An 18,497-nucleotide genomic window follows, 5' to 3' on the forward strand; every position below is an offset into this window, starting at 1 on the left:
AACCTGACAAAGCCCAACCAGGTTAGTGAGGTCTTGAAGAAGCCTCTTGGCTGCAGGAGTGACCCTACCACGCAGGTTAGCAGTGACATGGTGCCACCTCGTGGCACGCGGCTCCCAGTGTCACACAGCCGTGTCCCTGCCGTGGGGGGACACCTTTCCGAGGGGAGCATCACCCTGTGGGTGCTGCACCTCCTGCTCTGTGCTGCTGGGACCTGGCCACACCGTGGGGACAGCCACCATAGGATGGTGGTAGGGACTGATGGGCGAGGGAGCACGATGGAAAACGAGGGAAATAGCTAAAACCTGTCCTAACCCCTAATCTGGGTATTGGATGCAAGGAAAAGTATGACCCAAAGTGTGTCAGTTTTCAGTGAAATGCTAATCAAAACCAGCAGGGCTTTGACTAGGCAGGATTTGACTAGGCGTGTCAGAACCCAGGGTCACTGAGACCGCTGGCTGGCTTTCTGCTAGGTCTCTGCAGCTGATGCCATATGGTATGTTTAATCTGTGACCAGAAATCACCCGAAAGTGGACTATTTTTCCATTGCTGTTAGAAAGTTGCTTTATTCTGCTGGTTTTTTTGTTCCTCCTATATTGTACACAGCGATGCTAAAGAAGGAGAAAATCTTCTTTCCTCTCTGCCTGCATGCTCCAAAAGGTTGGATATGTAACAGGTGTCAGGGAGGTGGTGGGAGGTAGGGTATGGTGGGTTTTACCTCTAAAACATCAAATCTGCTCCGCCTGGCAGGCCTGAGGTTTCCCCTGGAGGGCTGAGAGCACGGGATTAGGAGCGCTTGTTCTCTTTAATTGAAGAAGTTCAGCCTACAAAGCAAAGCTTACTTTCAGTATAACCCAAGGAGAGAATTTAACATTCCCCTACAGGTACATACTGCTGAAAATTACCCAGCAGACAAGGCCCTTTCCAGTTTGCTTTGTCATTTAGGAAAGGAGTTTAAACAAGAGACTCTTCTACGGAAGAAACGAGCTCATGCTGATACAACGATATCTGTGTAAATCTGGTGCTTTTCTGTGGAGATGAGCCTTTAGGCACTTAGCAGGGATTTGCCAAGGAGCCTAAGGCCTGATACATACCCAAAACACAATGAGATTTAGGTGCCTAAATGTGTTACACTGCTAGGAAAATCCCAGTCTTTGAAGTTTGAGGAGGCACTAACAAAAACGGGCTAAAAAGTAAAATAAATCTGGCTAATACTACCCTGAAAGCTATGGATGCTCTGAGTTTTACACCTAAAAGACAGCAGCAGGAGGTGGCCACCCCTGGCAATTGGGAGGTTCCACCAGCATGAGGGTTCAGATCTCCATCCTGACCTCTTCTGCCCCTCCAGAAACTGCAGCCTGGCCCATCTGAACCATTTCTGGCCCCTCTTCTGCTTGCTCATGCCAGCGGGTGTTTGCTTTCACGGGAATTGTCCAGGCCACTTGTCTGAAGACATCTTATGAAGTGAGACCGTATGAAGGAAACAGTTAAATGACTGTTGTTGTTGCTGAGAAGGATCTTAGGACATTAAAAGTTGGAGAAGTCATCTTCATTATTTCTCTTTAAAGTTACTTATGAATTGAGAACAGCTCTGCTCATATTTCTCTTTTATTTGCTGTCTCCCCAGGCTAAAGTGTTGTCTATTTATCTTACAGATTAGGTTACTTTTTATGGGGTTCCTGCTATTATATTTCACCTCTAACTTTGTTAGTTTGTGTTTGATATTAAATTATGTTGAATAAAATGTGCAGCTCAAGGACATTTTTCAGCTTCATCCTGAAATGAGGTTCTTAATCCTGCTTCTGGGTCTGCCCCTGTAGCCCAGCCTATGGGGACAGTTTGGGGTCTGTAGGACGGGCAGCAGAGAAGTGTTTGTATAAGTGATGGCCTTTGAAGGTGGAGCTGCAGGAGACGTGCCTGTGAAAGCAGTTGGTTCATATACGGTGATTTTGGAGACAACTCTTTAGAAATGGGTTCTAATAATATTGGCATCATCACAAGATAAGATCCAGGACTAGTTAAATCACAGCCTCGCAACTCGGTGCTCCTTTGGGGATTAGAAGAAGTCGCTGAGCTGTCACTCCAAAGCTGATCATGGGCTCGTTTAACTATGTCATCCCATAAGACAGCCCTTTCAATTATGTCAACCTGTCTGCTCTCCCTAGACTCTAATTTTAGAGCAGCAGTAGCTAATATTCTTGGAAAACTGATCCGCCTCCACAGATCTCTCCTCTCTGTCTGCTGCTGTTAACGGAGTATCCTGTGGGGAGATGGGCCTGCTTTACTTCCCCTTCTGTAATAAACCTAATAAAAATAGGTACCATTAGGTTCCTTTGTGTGTGGTCTCTTTAAGACACTTATCTGAGCTATGTAATGGAGATGTCACGTCTCCTCCACAGAGGGATCTGGCAGCACCGTGGGGTCACTGCAATAAAAATAAAATTCAGTTTTAAAAGCCTGGTATGAAATTATGAGCCAAAAACCAGGATGATGGGATGGGAGTTCAGAGACCTGGAAGAGTGAAATGTGAGCTGGAGCCACCTGGATGTTAATGGAGTCACCAGGCTGCTCCCGGCTTGCTCGGGAGGACTGTGGGTGACAAGGTGGCCCTGGGGACACCAGGGACAGGGGACTTGTGTGTGTGTGCTGGATGGTGTTGGGAGGAATTTGAGCACACAACGGAGAAAGGAGGTGGGTGGGCTCAGGATGTTTTAGCCCTGGGCATCTCAGGCTCATCTTAATGCAGCTTGGTGGGAAGGGGATGTACATTGCCCCAGAGATATGATGGAACCCACCAGGACTCCAGCTCTCCCTCCATGCTGAAGATTATACTATATATATGTAATTACTGTTAGCCACATTACACATTACATACATTACATTACACACATTGCATTAGCCACATTATAGGGACTGCCACAACAGGGGTGACAGGGAAGGTTTTTGAAGACCTCCTCTCTCTCCTCTGGGCACTGTGGTGCTCCTTCAGCCGGGTTAAACCTCCCTTGGCTGTTGTTCCTCCACACTTGGCCTCCAGTAGGCCTGTAGGACAGTGCTGGGCAGGTCTGAGGCTGCCATAGGGTTTTCCTTCTTCTGCAGAGCATTCCTGGCCTTCTCTGAAATGGAGCCTTGGGGGCCCTGTTTGAAGGAGCTGACATGCAGAAAGCTGAAGAGCGCGAGCCTCTTCCAAGGTGTTTTATTCCCCCTTTAGGCTGCAGTGTGTGTCTGAAGGCAAACCACACACTGAAAAGGAGTAGAAGGGATGGAGGGAAAAAGAGGGAGAGTGTGCAGAGCCAAGGTGACCCCATCCACCCCACCAAGTGTTATCGCAGCAGCAGTGAAGGCCAGGCCTTCCCTTTGGGGATCAGGCTGTATAAAATCTACACGCCGTGGAACAACACCTCCTCCCCAATGACCAGCAAGTTAGTTACACGTAGTGCTCCTTTCACAAATCCACGTTGGCTGCCCATAATCAAATTCTGCTTCTCAAGCAATTTCCCTCGTTAATTCTCCCCGAAGCACTTATAACCAAGCTATCGCCGTGTCGCTGAGCCGGCCAGCCTCTACCCACACGCTGCTCTGTGTGATCCCTTCCTGAGTAGTGCGGCCTTGGGCACGTTCCTCCTGTTCTCAGCAGCCTAACCTTCACGAGCAAACTTCTAAAAATATCACTAAAAACCTCAGCTAATTTTTAATCCTCGTTTCCATTAAGATGGCTGCCTGTGCTGTATGGGTTTCTGGACTTGGGATTTGCAGTCTTCCTTAGGAGTAACTAATCTGTGCAGAGCTGTTTCTGTTGTTATCCGTACGGACTCCTCCTTCCCCACCACAAAATGTGATCCCTTCGGCAGCGGTTCCCCCAGCTGCAGAGCACCGTGAGCCCACCAGCAGCACAGACACCTTCCTCTTCCTCCTGCCTCGCTCACCCCGCTGCTTTAGGAGATTACTGGGGTCCCAGTCCTCTTAGGAACTGGACAGGTGCTTTGTATGGGAAAAAACAGACTGACCTCAGTAGGACATGTGATTTTCTTTGTGCTTCCCAAGTTCTGGAATATTCTATAACAGTGTAATGGTGCTGATGTATAAAAGTTTAGTGGAGCAAAGGGCTTGAAGTTCCTTGCATGGCTGGACTTCCCGTTGTTGTTTGTATTTGGATATTTTTTCAAGTGCTGTTTACCTAGATGGGGTGTGGAGAGAAGAAACTACATAAAGTCAAGGACAGCCCTGCCGATGGCCAGGGAAACTTTTAAAATGGAAAGTTGGAAGATGTGTTTTTGTCATGAGATCAGTGAGGTAGGACAGCCTTCTGATGGGAATAACGAGCTAACACTAGGTTTGGTTTGTTCCTGAAGGGAATTACATGAAGTAGTCAAGTGTTCAAGGGATGCTTGAGTTTAATGACTTGAGGTCTCCTCCTGTCAGGCTCCCACATCTGTGCTCCTGTAGCCATGCCAGGCACAGGGACGGGACTCAGCGCCTTGCTCCAGCACTGCCACCTGAGCCACAACCTCGCCACAAACCCCACATGTCATGGCAATGTGGAGGACGGATGAGTGGCACACCCTGTTCCTGGGCTCTGACAGCACATTTTGGCTGTTTCAATCCATCACCACACACCTTCCTAGAGCCCCTCATCCATCTCCCAGCTCCACTCCACATCTGAGCCGTGTATACGCGACAGCCACGTGTTCTCTGGGGAGAGCAGAGACGGGACAACATGCCGTCATTTCTCAACCTGGTCACGAGTGTCATTAAGTCAATAGTCCCTCCTCCGCTGATGAGGTAAACATTATTACACACAGCCAATGGGTAGGGGAAAGGTCAGCATTTCTAAACCACACCTCGGTCTCCCATTGCCTGCCAGATCAGCTTTCCTTGAAGTGAGGTGACCGTTTTGGAGCAGAGACCAGCTGAGGCACTTGTTATCAGCTGACTCATGCAAACCCCTGCTGCAGCCAATGCTCGTCCACCCAAACCAGTTGGTGTGTGCTGAAATCCTACAGCAGGGTCCTGAGCATTAGCCTGCTGGGACAAAATCACCCCTTCCCCTTGCCAGCACTGAACCCAACCCCAACCCCAACCCCAACCCCAACCCCAGCCCCAACCCCAGCCCCAGCCCCAATCTCAATCTCAATCCCAAACCCAACCCTCACCCCTATCCCCATCCCCAATGCCCATCCCTATCCCCTGTCCCAATCACAACCCTCATCCCCATCCCTATCCCCAATCTCCATCCCTAATCCCTGTCCCTATCCCAAATCCCCATCCCCAATCTCTATTGCCAATGCCCATCCCTAATCCCCATCCCAACTCTCATCCCTCTCCCCATTCCTAATCCCTCTCCCCAATCCTAATCTCTAATCCCCTTCCCTATCCCTAATCCCTATCTCAATCCCAACTCTTATCCCTATCCCTATCCCCAATCTCAATCTCAATCCCTATCCCTATCCCCAATCCCCAATCTCAATCTCAATCCCCAATCCCAGCCCCGCCCCATCACACCTCCCCATGACTCAGCACAACCCCACCCCCGCCCTCCGATTGGCCGCCCGCCTAGCGCGCGCAGCAGCCGGCGCCGGCGGCCCGGGGATCCCATTGGCTCTCCCCTCCGTGACGTCATCGTCGGGGGCCGGGGCGGGCGGGAGCGTGACTCAGCAGCGGGCGGGGGCTGAGTCAGCAGGAGGGGATAAAGGCGGCGGGGCCGGCGGCGGGCGGGCGGCCATGGAGCTGCCGGGACTGGGGCGGCACTGCGCCGAGAGAGCCTGCAGGAGGCTGGGTGAGACACGGGGGGTTGGTCCGTATTGGGGTACGCTGGTTAGTGCCAGATATTAGGGCTTTAACACCTCCTAAATCCATCCCGTGGAAGAGTGATGGTTAAGGCTGTAGCATTTCGTGCTGGGGTGTTGTTGATAAGCCTAAGGAGCTTTTGTGTTTGAAGGGAAAAGTCTTTTGAGACAGGATTTTGGTTTTGTTCTTCAACCCCAAGCTTCTGGCTAATGCCTTTTGAAAAGTTTGTGTTTTAGGAGCTCCTGGGGTACTGATGGTTTGTGTTAGCCTAGCATGGGGGGGGGAAGTTTTCAATCTTAACTTTTGTCTTTGTGCTTATGAAAAATAGCATGCTCTTCCTAGAGTTACCTGGGTTGTGACTATACCAAAATGATGATTTGCTTTAGGATTTATTTGTCTTCAGTAAGCGTGCTGTAAAGCTGTTAGCTCTGCTGTATACAAATCTGTTTTCTCTTTTCATTCCTTACCCAGACTTCCTTCCACTGAAATGTGATGCGTGTGGGGAAGTCTTCTGCAAAGACCATATCCGTTACGATGACCACAAGTGTGGCTCTGCCTACAAAAAAGTAAGTTCCTGTACATGAGTCAGTAATTGACACTGCAGAATTGCTAAGTCATGCAGCAAGGCTGCTCTGAAACTTGACCTGTGGTTTCAATAAAAACAGGTGGGAGAACCACAAGATAAGCTACTGATAGAGCTGAACTTCAGCTGCAATGGGACAACACTTCTGAGTTTACTACTGCTGGATTCTAGTCTCTTTCACTTATTCTGCCCCTTTCTAAAGAGAGGTGCCTTATGCTTTAGCGTAGTGGGGCCCAGAACTTTCTACAGCCCATATTCTTTTGAGCTGCAAGGCAGGATAACTGCAGGATAAATAGGAAAAGTGGGGCTGAATGTTAATCTCTAGCTCATACTTGGGCTGTGTAGTGTTCATGACTACACTTTCAGGAAGCCTAGAATCGCATCTAAAGTGAATTTATTGTATATGTTGGTACACACTTACTTGGCATAGCACTTCTGGCTTTTTGGTTACAAATCTGCAGTTACCTTCTTGAAGGACATCTTTAAGAGCATTAGTAAATGAGTGGAACATAAAGCACTTATAAATATACCATCATTAGGCATGGTTAAGAAAAGGAGAAGGACAGAACAATAATCGGGTCAGACTTCTAATCTGTGTGGTGTGTTCTTAGAATGTGCAGGTTCCGGTGTGTCCACTCTGTAATGCACCCATTCCAGTACAGAAGGGGGAAATACCAGATGTTGTGGTTGGAGCCCACATGGATAAGGACTGCAAATACAATCCGGCACAGCAAAAGGAGAAGGTGAGAAAACTTGTTGAAATCTAAGCCTAATTCTTATGAAGCTTGGTTTTCTGACAGCACAATGTGTAGAAGCTTATTCTGTTTCTTTTTTTGTTCTAAGAGCACTTGAGCATTCATGCTTCAGCCTGGTTGCTACTTGGAAGCTGATCTCAGAAAGCAACCAACTATTGCTAATGTAGTTTTCTCTGTTATCTAGATCTTCACAAACAAATGCTTAAAGCCAGGATGCAAAAGAAAAGAGATGATGAAGGTAGTTTGTGAACAGTGCAATGGGAACTTCTGCATAAAGCATCGGCATCCTCTGGACCATGACTGTAAAGGGAGCAGCCACCCCATCTCCAAGGCTGGGTAAGCTGTAGCTGTGGTACTTTGAGATTAAGCTGAAGCTTCAGGGCTTGGTGGGAAGCTCAGACAAATAAGAAATTCTGTAGACTACTGGTCACTTCAATAAAAAAGTTCCTGAACCTTGGACCTAACTTCCGAAAGCCTGAGCCAAGGGGGGGAAAAAAGCTTCTTGTCAAATGCTTTCCTAAAATTCTTCCCACCTTACCTAATTTGATAGTATGCTCTTTGAAAATAATAATAATAAAAAAAAAAGCCCCGAGAACAGGTGCTTGCCAACCCAAGTACCTTCTAATGTCTTGATCTAAATACTAGAACCCTACTTAGAGCCTTGAATTAACCAAGAATAAACTGCGGCAAGGTATTGATTTTAAGCTTAACTTTAATAAAACATCTCTTGCAGGCAGACATACCTTCCTTGCTCTGTGCAGTAGGAATGTAAGACTTGTGCCAGATGTGGATAATTAAACTGGGTGGAAGAGTGAGACTACTGGAAGCATGCTTAAGTGGTGCTTAGCCTGGTTATATTTCTTTGTAGGTATGCAGCTCTGATGAGAGCATCTCAAACTGCCTTCAAGTCAACAGAAGCAATTGCAGTGCCATCTAATGGGAACCGTCAGCACAACAGGTATAAGCTGTGGAACAAGATGAGATGGTTTAAAATAGTCTTATGTCAACACAGCATGGTAGTGCTGCTGTCATACATCTAACTGCTCTAGGCTTTGTAGTTGACCTTTGATCAGTGTTGGGAATATAGCAGAGAGCTTTCTGACAGCACAAGCGAATCTTTATTTCTCCACACTGTGAGGATTAAAATGGCTATGTAGACACAAGCATTAGGGCATTAAGTTGTTTATTGTACCAGCAGGTTGGTCTCCCACCTGCCCAGAACGAGGCCTTTGGTCAAGTTTTGGAAGACTGGTGCTTCAGTGTAATGCTGAGAAAGCACAGCAAATCTGAATGACCCAAGTCCTTCCCAGCCATGGTTTATCTCCCTTTGACTGCAAGTTGTAATTGAATGACTCTTACAGTTTACTCTTCTGTCTTTCAGATGCAGATGATAGAAGCTCTTCACACTGGATCAAGCATCTGCCTACTTAAGTTGATCTTGTCTGAAGCTCTTTAAACTTTTTCTATGCAAGTAACTTATTTTTGTGCATAATCTCTTATGGATTTAATAAACTGTTACCCTTTCTAAGCCAACTTTTTGTTTCTATATTTAGAATAAGAGCTATAATACAATCATAGAATTACTAAGATTGGAAAAGACCTTCAAGATTATCTGGTCCAACCATCACCCTACTATGAAAAATGCTTGGAGGAAACTGGGGGGTGGTTTTAGAAAACTAAAATTAGGGTGAAACAGTGCTTGTTTTACTTAGGTCATGCAAGGCTAAACTGAGTCTCATAAGGTGAAAGACTGAAATACATGTTAATGTCATAGCTCTCAATTCTTTTGGAAATGATCTGGCACAATGCAGCATTGTGCTTGACGACAACATACCAATGTGAAGTCAGTTTTCTATGGTGTCTCTTGGTTTCTGAATGTTGTTGGAAGTACTGATTTATAAAGCCATACCCTGTCCTTCTAGGCCCTCCATAAGCAATTCACTGTAGGGATAGTGCTCACAGAGGCATGCACAGCGTAATTCTTCATAATTTATTGCCCCCAAGGTAGAAATCTAGACTTGTATTGGTATTTTTCTCGCAGTTGGGGCAAAAAGGAAAACAAGCTATTAACTGTTCCGTGTCCCACATAATAAGGCCAAAATACAGCACTGTCAAAGGAGCCTACTCTTGCTCCTTTCCTGAAAGGCTTAAACAAAAACACATTTTTGTTATGTCTATTGTCTTCACCAGCAATCTTACCTGAAGGCTCAGCTCTTTGAACTGCATGAACATCCAGCTACTTAGTTTGGGGCCCAAAGTACTGTAGCTTGAGGAAATGGAAGTGTGCAGTTAATGAACAATGCTAATTCCCCAGCTGTGATCTAAGTAGACCTCTTATCCAACTAATTGTGAGAAAAATGCCAAAGCTTACTGATGATGTCAGGGGGCCAAGACCTCAATTTCATGTGTCATTGGAACCATTCCTCTGCATGCTGGGGCTCGTAGGCTGGAGTATTGGTTTAGGACTAATGGATGGGTAATTGCAGTCTATTGAATCACCTGCAGTTGAGTTCCCAACCCCATTTTCTTGAGGTGGGAGGAATAGCAGTTTGTGTAGCTGAGAATGCTGTGTTCTTTGACCTGCCTGGAAAAAATAATCTTTAATACTGCAAGAGATGTGAGCATGATTGCAGTTAACGCGTATGGTTTATACAACCTTGGGGCTTACTGCAATTGTGCAAATGGTGTGTGCTTCTTGTTTCTATTTGAAGAGGCTTAATTCTTAGATTATGAATGCTCCCTGAAGAAATGCAGATTTATGGTCCCTTACAGGAATAACACAGATGGCCAGCATATTGACTTGTAGATCTTTTATCAGAAAGGGGGAAGATAATAAAATTTCTAGCAAATGCAGAACAACAAAAAAAAAAGTGCACTACTCCCTATTGTCTAATGTGATTTTTTCTCATCCACTGCCATGTTTTTTGGAGAATGGTTAAAGCTATATGGAAGGTTATAGTTGGCCAAACTGAATGTCTAAAGCTGGCAGGTACAAATTGCCACTGCTAGTTCCATTTAACCTTGTTTTATGCAATCCTGTGGTCTAAATAGTGATCTAGCAATATTTGTAATACTGTGTTTAACCACAGGGTGTCACAATAGGATGTGTAATAAAACGATTGTTATTCTAGGCACTCTAAACAGAAAACATGCTTTCCCCATTCACATTGTAACAAAAGCCTAAATTATGGCTCTAATTTTAGATACCACCACCTAGTGATTATCTTGTGTGCTCTAATGCTGTAACTCATTCCTAAGACAGCACTAGTTATGGGACTTTTATAATTTTTCTGTATAGTATACAACTGGACATGTTTCCAAACTCTGCTTTGTACCCTGCTGTGGGAAGAGTTTGCAGGGCGAGCAGCAGCGGGTCCTGACAGCACTGTGATAGGTACCCCATAGTGTGGGGAGCAGGTAGGTGGAAGCAGCAATAGTTGTGACCCCAGTCTGGTCAGGAGAAAGAGGTACAAAGGTTTACCTCTTCATGTGGGTATGTGTAATATATTGAGCTATTACTGCCACAACCAGCACCTTAGCTACTGGGGTCAAAGCAGTTGGAAGCTGAAAACCCTGCGTCAGGCTGTCACTTAAAAATGTTCTGGTGACTCATTTGTTTTCAGTAAATATTCCTGCCCTTAAATCACTGGGGAGATGTTTGTGCACAAGGTAAGTATTTATAGCAAATGGAAGCCGGTACATTTCCAGGAACCTGTGTGCTAGGCGATGTTTGTCATCCACCCACACCTCAGCGGCTCCCTGCCCTCAGAGCCCCACTGGGCTGCTCCAGCCGCACAACACTTATGATCTGCTGACTGAAGTGGGTGATACTGGTCCCTGGGGAGCCAAGAACCCCTGTGCTAGCCCACGAGTGGGTGGCAGCGCTGGGTTGTCTGGGGGACACCGGGGGTGGCCGGGGCGGGAGGGCTGCGCGGGGTCTGCAGGCCTCGGTGGGCCCCAGGCCCGGCGGCCATCACCCTGGCAACGGTCACCATGGCAACGGTGGCCGGGGCGAGCGCTGAGGTCCCGGCGCGCGGAGCTGACGTCACACAAAAAAAGCCGGCCGAGCCCGCCCTCAGCACGCTCCCTCCGAGCGGGCGCTCAACACCACACCTCGCCTTCCTATTGGCTAGTTAGCGGATTGGCAGCTCCGAGCGCCAACCGGACGCGTCCGCTGCCTTTGCTACAGCCAATAGCAGGGAGGGGGCGGGCTGCGGCGGGGGAGCGTGAGTGTGAGGTGTGTGAGGGGGCCGCGTGCACCCCGCTCGCGCGTGGCCGCTGAGGGGCGGCCGGGCCGGGGGGGGCTGAGGGGGATCCGTTGGGAGCCTTTGGGATCTTTGGGGATCCCTTGGGATCCCTTGGGATCTCCACGCCCTCGTGCCGGTGTAAAAGGCAGAGTAACGGCCGCCGGCAGGCAGAGCCGGGGCCGCGTGGCCGTGCCGGCTTCGGGAGCGGGCGGCCCCGAGGCTGTGGGGTCCCGGGGGGAGCGCAGCCGGAGCGAGATCCTGAGGAGAACGGGGAAAGTCAGCCGGGCTGGTCCAGGTTCGGTGCTAGCAGTGTTTTCAGTCAGATGTACCTCTTCAGATGCAGTGGTTATAGGGTAGCCTGTCAGTATATGCTTCTCTGGCATTTATAATAAATTAAAGTTATTTAAAATAAATAAAAGGATTCTAATTGCACTTCTGTAGTGGCATTTAAAATAATTAATTAAAATAAAAAGGGTTCTAATTGCACTTTGGCAGCTTCTAATTGCATAGCGTTCTGTTCCAGAATGGCAAAAAAGAACACGCAAAGCAAAGAAATGAAGGAGGAAAAAAGGAAAAAGCTAAAGCAGCGCACGGCCCCAAAGGGAGAGCTGGAGTCAGAAAGTGAGCCAAAGAAAATGAAACAGAGCCTGCAGGTAGGTCATCCCGGCTTCAGCTGTTTAATTCAATAAAACAGTTACCTGTGCTGCTACCTGTGGTGTTCAGCACCGACCCTGAACGTACCATGAGATTCCATGCAGTGATTCCTTGGATATGATTTACCTAGAGTGAAAATGAAAAGATAAACTCAGCCAAAATCTTGAGGTCTGTGTGATTTCTGAATGTGGTTGTAGCACTCAGAGTACACGGTCTCTGTTCTGAATGGTTCTGTGAAAGGCAGAGGCTGGGTGGGAGCATGTGAGTGAAAGGGAAACCAAATGCCTTTAAGCAACTGTCATATGGCAGTATAGGCGTAGCCTAAGTCTTCATGTGATTCTGAGGGGTTGGAAGCACATGAAAGATTTCATGGAAATCCCGTTGATTTTTGGTCAGAATGTGAAGTGGCCAGAAGGTGTCAGCAGTCTCTATATTACGGAATATTTGATAAAGTAGTAAGAATGAAATTAGTGATATTGAGATATCGTTTAAGTGGAAACTTAAAAGTAAAAGCCTTTTTTTTCCCCTGAAGAAAACAATACAAAAGCAGGGCAGCTTACCTGTGGTTTTCTGAGTAAGTTAATGCAAAACATGGATCAAAGCATCAAGTGTTTGGATAATATAGAGAACTGGAGAATGAAAGGCAAAATTCTTTTTCTTAGGAACTGTAAGAGTGACTTTAAGCCATGGTCCTAAAAGCATTCCTTGTTTACTGACCTAACATAAAATAAATGTAAAAGGTACATATTACTCATTTATAGTGAGATGCATAGTTCAGTGAAGATTGTAACTAAGAAGCAGTACTTCTTATTTTACTGTTACACTTTATTGAAGTTTATTGGTAAGAATACTTGTTTTTTTTTTTTTTTTTTTTTTCTGAGAGCTTTTGCATTCATGTATAAGTGTCTCTAGCTATTACATTTAGAGTTTGTGAGACAGTGTAAGAAAAGCAGACCTATTAGCAGTGGCTATTTGGAGTCTCTAAATTCTTGCTGTTTAGATCTCAGCAGAAAGGTGCTTAAATAAAGTCAGGGAAGAGTACATCTTTGTCTACATCAAAGCAAAAATGGAAATTCTTGTATTTATTGTATGTTCCCTTAGTACAAGGGAACGCTTATTTCCTTTGTTGGTTCTATATTATAGACTTAGATCCACAGAAATATAATTCAATTTGTGTGGAAATAATTTTCCAGGATAAAACAGTATGAAATTGAAATGCCAAAATTAAAATTTTATTGCCCGTGACGTTCTGAAGCATTTTATGTACAAGTGGAAAAAAATCCTAAGAGGACTTCAAACCCCTGGCAAGCAGGGACTTTTTTGACCATCCGATTAATATCAACTGGTAAGGTCTTAGAACCCCCAAATTGGTGTTCCTTCATTATGCAGACTGTAGGACTGTGGAAGAAAGAGCAAATATTAAGTGGAAAGCAGGCTCCTTAATACTACTAGGGAACACCACTAGGCACAACAGCTCTTCTAACTATAAATGTTGGTGTCAGTGGGTGGCTTAAACATGTATCTGGTGTTAGTTTTAGGGAATACCATATAAGGTCTATGAGAAGCCATTTTTTGGCATCAGCTTTATAAACTGTGACTGTTGATAGTAGGAAAGTGTAAGTTAGTAGACCCCGTTTTTTGTTTGAAATGGCTGTAGGGGATGAAAAATGTTAAGCAGATTTTAAGCTATTTTACTTTAGGAATAGTTAACGAATGTCAGCTGTTTACTGGTTTATGATTATTACTCAGCATGTGTACCCTCAGCTTTGTGTGAAATAGTTAAGTCATAGTGGCATTGGGTTTTAAAATGCTTTTGATGATAGTGCAGTGTGGAAAATGTAGTGGGAAAAAAGGTAAAATTCCTTTACATATACGGGAAGACCAGAAGGAACTCTGAAGCTGCAGAGAAAAGCGCTCAGTTGGCTTGGATGGAGCAAAGATTCAGGCAACTGCTGAGTGTGCTTGTTCTGCAATCTAATTTTCTTTATATATTTTTTTTACTTTAATCTGAAATTTTGATAGAGCTACAGAAATTCCTGAAGGATGACAACTGGTTTCTGATAAACTGTGACTGACTTCTAATGCGCTGATTTAAAGCCGATTTTTTGGCCTTTAGGCACAAATGGGTAGGTTCCAGTTTCTGTTAGTCTCCTATGTGATGGAAATAAGTCAAAAGATAGTAGCATAGCACACTGCTTTTGGTGGCGGGGAGTTTTCTGTGGTTCCTTAAATCACTTTACTTCCCTGTGGTTTACTTTCTTCCTATTTTACTGCAGCACTTTCAGTCTCCAAAGTGGAAAACGTAAATCTCTAATTGATTTTGTTAGAGCTGCAGGCAGGCACGTTGAAATGTGTCTTAAGTGACTGAATTTAGTATACATTGATCATTCTTTTATGGAATTTATTTCAAAAATTCTCACCAGCCTAAGATTAAAGCGTTTTTCCTTGGAACAACTTGACCTTTCTGAGTAATCTTGATGTTTTATTGATTTTCATCTACTCGATTTCTATTGTTTACATTAAATAACAAAGAGCAATTCAAGTCCAATAAAAATGTTTTCATGAATGATCTTAGAACCACACAGCTCTAGTAAAGCCGAACGATACAAGTTTTTAAACTTAAATCAGCCTTGTGTTTTTATTTGACAGATCTCCCTAATGTTACTGCTTTATTTAGTTACTTGGCAATAAAACCCACGTTTTTAACATTGCTTTTTAAAATGCCTGGGCATTAGTTTTACTAGTTTTTTAATGATTTTGTAGTTTACTAACGTACTCACATGTCAAACCTTACTACAGTTGGAGATTATTCTTTTGAATTATCACATACTATAGGCATTAAAATAAGAGATTGAAAATGTGCTGTCTAGACTGGTGGTCTGAAGTTAAATACTGGCTTTTTAAGTAAGAACTTTCTGATGGACCTTGTCTGTGACGAATTAATTTTGTTTCAGTTCTCTGAAAAGAATATTTACAATATTGTTATCTGTCATGTTCAAATAACAAAAGCATTAGAAGTGCTTGTTTGCAATTACTCGTGTCTTGCTTCTGTTTATGGATTTCTTCACCCTTCAAAGTTTCAGCTGCCTCAGTGCCACAAAAGCTTATCGAAACAGTGTACCGACACTTCCAACATTGTCGTCAAGGAACAACATGTTGTGGTTACTTTGTTCACAAAGGCTATTTGAGTTCTACTGAGAATGACCTTACTGTACCAAAGCATCTTTTAACCTCATAATTTAACAGTAGATCTTGTTTCTCCAGTGTTGTTTTCAGAGCTGCAAGCTTTCCACAGAACAGTAAAATTCTTCCAGAGTTGATCATCTATTAAGCAAGAGAGACTCGAATTTGCTAATCCATAGAAAACAATATTCATTTCCTCTTCCTTCCCAATTTAGTCTAGCAAACATTGTAACTTCAAGGAAAATTGAGTAAGAGCCAGTCAGTCTTTATAAATCAAATCCCATTGTTCATGGTTGACGGGTATTTTAGGTAATGCTAATAGAGTATGAGTCTTTGCCTGTTGTTATCATCAGCATTGCAAATGGTTGGAGGAGGAGGAATCAACATTTTCCCCAGATGAAGGCAAAGTCAGTGGGAAAGGAATTTAATTTTTGAGATTCCATACAGATAGTACAAACAATGGCAAATAAACAAGTAGCTCATAGTGTTTCTTTAATCAGAGGGCTAGTGTGCAGGTGCCCAAACAGTAAGCTGTATTTACTAGATGGGAAATGGCAAAATTACTAGGGAAAGTGTTTCTCTGTTCCTTTTGGGGATTATTATAAAGACAAATAAGGAGTTATTAAACTAGTACTAGAGCAAAGCAAGCTACAAAGAATGATTCTTTAAAATTGTTTTGCTTGTAGTAGTGGAAAACCCCATAAAAATCATGCTGTTTATGCCATGGAGATAAAACATTTTGTCATGAGCTTGGTGAAATAGTTAAGAGTGCTACTTTGATGTGATCTCTAATGCTGCTTGTAATCAGGTAACTGTTTAGTAGTTTGAATGTTTAATGAATGCAAACCACGCATTCATGGTACAAGACCTATCACAGATACTGTAAAGCTATAACTGGAAAATACATTTATTTATTTGAAAACCCACTAATTCATACTGAAGTCTGTTTTGGAAATAATGGGTTGTGGATGATTTGCAAACAAACTCTAAGTCCTATCTTTTTACATTTATTTTAATAGGAAACTGATCATGTAACCATCAAAATAACTTGTTTTGTTTTTTCCATCCTAAACAATGTTGGGAAGTTAACACTGCGTGATGTTGCAGGATGTTCTTCTGATTAGCTGGCTACCGGTATTTGCTGTATCTTCACTTCTATACATTAAAATTTCTTTTTGGAAACTGTGTTCTGAATTGACCATCAGCTCTTTCTGCATTTGTGTAGTTTTGCTTTACTATGTTAATCCTGCTTTGCGTGCCTTAGCATTACCCATGTATTTACTTTTGTTTAAGAAATATGTAGAAAACCAATCTGATATATTGAAAATAAATTACTAAAAGCTTCATTTTGTTTAGCATAACCTCCTAGAATAAGAATCTTGACTTGTACTGTTCTTGGCTGTTTTGCTTGTATCTCTAACATGCAAATAGGGTTTTATCCACATTATGAAGAGAAGATGACACAATCTTTCATCCTTGCCCTATCTTTCATCTGCCCCCTCCCCCTTTGATCTAGGGATACATCAGCAGTTAGCATTTTGCTGGAACGGATACCTCTGGTAAATTAATGTCTTCTTTCTCAGAATGGTGAAGTTAAATGTCAGTATGGATATTAGATCACTTCTGTTAGTCTTCTGGGTTTGGTCAGTCTGTAATTGAAATGTTGGGCCTATTTCTCCTCTTTGGGCTACTTGCAGTTGATTTTTCTATTCTTTTTTTTTTTTTCTTCCACAAAGAGCTTAGTTTGCTGGCCCATTGGCTTCTGATTGCCTCTCTGCGGGATGGCGTCTTGATAGCTGAAAAAATTATGAAGCCATAAACCCACTTGGCATTTATGACTTGCTGTGTGGGATCTCACTCGGTTTGTCTGCTTTCTTAATATCTATGCAATATTTTTCAAATTAGGAAAAAGAATAAGAAAACAAACTTAGAGGGCAGCTGCTTATGGGACTGAAATGTTTGTTTCCCGCTAACACTTTTTACTCAGAATATTGATAGAGTTGCTTCAACTTATTTTATTGAATTAATGATGCATTTATTTATTTATTTAAGAGGTTAAATTCATTGCGACACTATATAATGTTTATAGAGAATACCGGGCCTTTTGTAAACAGACATGTCTAAGAAGGTACAAAATAGTGTCTGAAATACGGATATGCATAGATTAGGCTAAATAATTTTACATTCCTTTGAAAATTATTTTTGTAATGGTAGGAATAGATTTCCCAGGAAGGAGTATTCACAGCTGGGAAAACAGTTGCTACTTTGAAGATGGTTTTCCCAGGCGAAAGGCTCACGTCCCCGACTGTGTTTGGTATAAACAATACGTGGTGTATTTCTTACTTTTGTTTAAAGGGATTGTGCATTTTTTATTACATATTAAACAGCAAAAATTTCATGCTAATTCTGGGTTTTTGCCTTAATCTATCTACATTCAAATTTAATTCCTTACTTTTGCTCAAAAAGCTGGGATATTAAAGTGATGGGGAGTTTGGTGGTGAATGACAACTGTCCCTTCTTCCCTGTCAAGAGGGGAAATTCTTCTGTCTCTTCTTGGAGCACATAACCGATGTTTACTTTCAGCTCCCATTCTTTCCTTAGTGGTGAGAACTTCCCTTGACTCTTCTTGTTAGCTTTCCAATATAAATTCTTGCTTTCATGACTTAGCTGCATGTATTTTCATGAAAATTGAAACTCGGCACAGGATTCCCACTTGTGGGCTAAAGTTGTTGAGGAATGGTCTTCAAGCAGTCGCTGAAGTGAGGAGTGAGGGCTAGGTCTGCTGGAGTACGTGTCACCCAGCTCCAGTCAAGTGAGGACACTGCTTTCTTGCCATTGTTAGCTCTTTTTTTTTTTTCTCTTTTCTTTCTGGTTTTACATGAATAAGTTCTGGCTCATCACAGAAAGAGGCACCATAAATTACTAGAAAGGCCCAAATTGCTTAATATAGAAAACTTGGCACAAACCCCTCAAAAATAAGTAGACACTCAGTTAAAAGAATGTGTCTGATTACATGTTTGAATTCTCAAAACACGTCCTACTTGGCAAGAAATTATGGTGTAAGCTTGAAAGGATAAGCATTTGCTATGTTCTGATGTATGGTAAAGACCAAAGCAATGGGCATTCAGAGGCAGTTGTTCTTGACAAGGCTTGAGATTTGGAGCTTGTACAGTAAGTATAACTTATTAGTGAAAACCTGAACCTTGTGGTTTGCTCCTTCCTGTTTATTGCTCTTGGTACAATTTTGTTAATGTTAATCTGTTTAAACAAAAAAACACACAGATTTGGAT

The 18,497-nt window shown here is 43.5% G+C and overlaps 2 protein-coding genes across 3 annotated transcripts in view; both read left to right on the forward strand.

Moving 5' to 3' along the window:
* Positions 1-5,702: 5,702 nt before the first annotated feature.
* On the forward strand, positions 5,703-8,656 carry ZFAND2A (zinc finger AN1-type containing 2A). 2 transcript variants are annotated; one of them, XM_032197617.1, is made up of 6 exons: positions 5,703-5,774; positions 6,257-6,351; positions 6,980-7,111; positions 7,308-7,459; positions 7,992-8,081; positions 8,505-8,656. In XM_032197617.1, the coding sequence occupies exons 1-6, from the start codon at positions 5,720-5,722 to the stop codon at positions 8,512-8,514; spliced, it is 534 nt and encodes a 177-aa protein (XP_032053508.1). In that variant the 5' UTR covers positions 5,703-5,719; the 3' UTR covers positions 8,515-8,656. The 2 variants fall into 2 exon arrangements, with proteins under 2 accessions (XP_032053508.1, XP_032053509.1); XM_032197618.1 differs by lacking the exons at positions 7,992-8,081; positions 8,505-8,656 and having other exon boundaries at positions 7,308-7,463.
* A 2,678-nt stretch (positions 8,657-11,334) lies between these two features.
* The window catches only part of C15H7orf50 (chromosome 15 C7orf50 homolog), a 125,636-nt gene continuing 118,473 nt past the window's right edge, over positions 11,335-18,497 (forward strand). The window contains exons 1-2 of the mRNA XM_032197946.1: positions 11,335-11,360; positions 11,894-12,023. Coding sequence (XP_032053837.1) covers positions 11,895-12,023 — 129 coding nt within the window. The 5' untranslated portion in view covers positions 11,335-11,360; position 11,894. The remainder of the gene's footprint in view (positions 11,361-11,893; positions 12,024-18,497) is intronic.

This window comes from Aythya fuligula, chromosome 15 (genome assembly GCF_009819795.1).
Source record: "Aythya fuligula isolate bAytFul2 chromosome 15, bAytFul2.pri, whole genome shotgun sequence".
NCBI lineage: Eukaryota > Metazoa > Chordata > Aves > Anseriformes > Anatidae > Aythya > Aythya fuligula.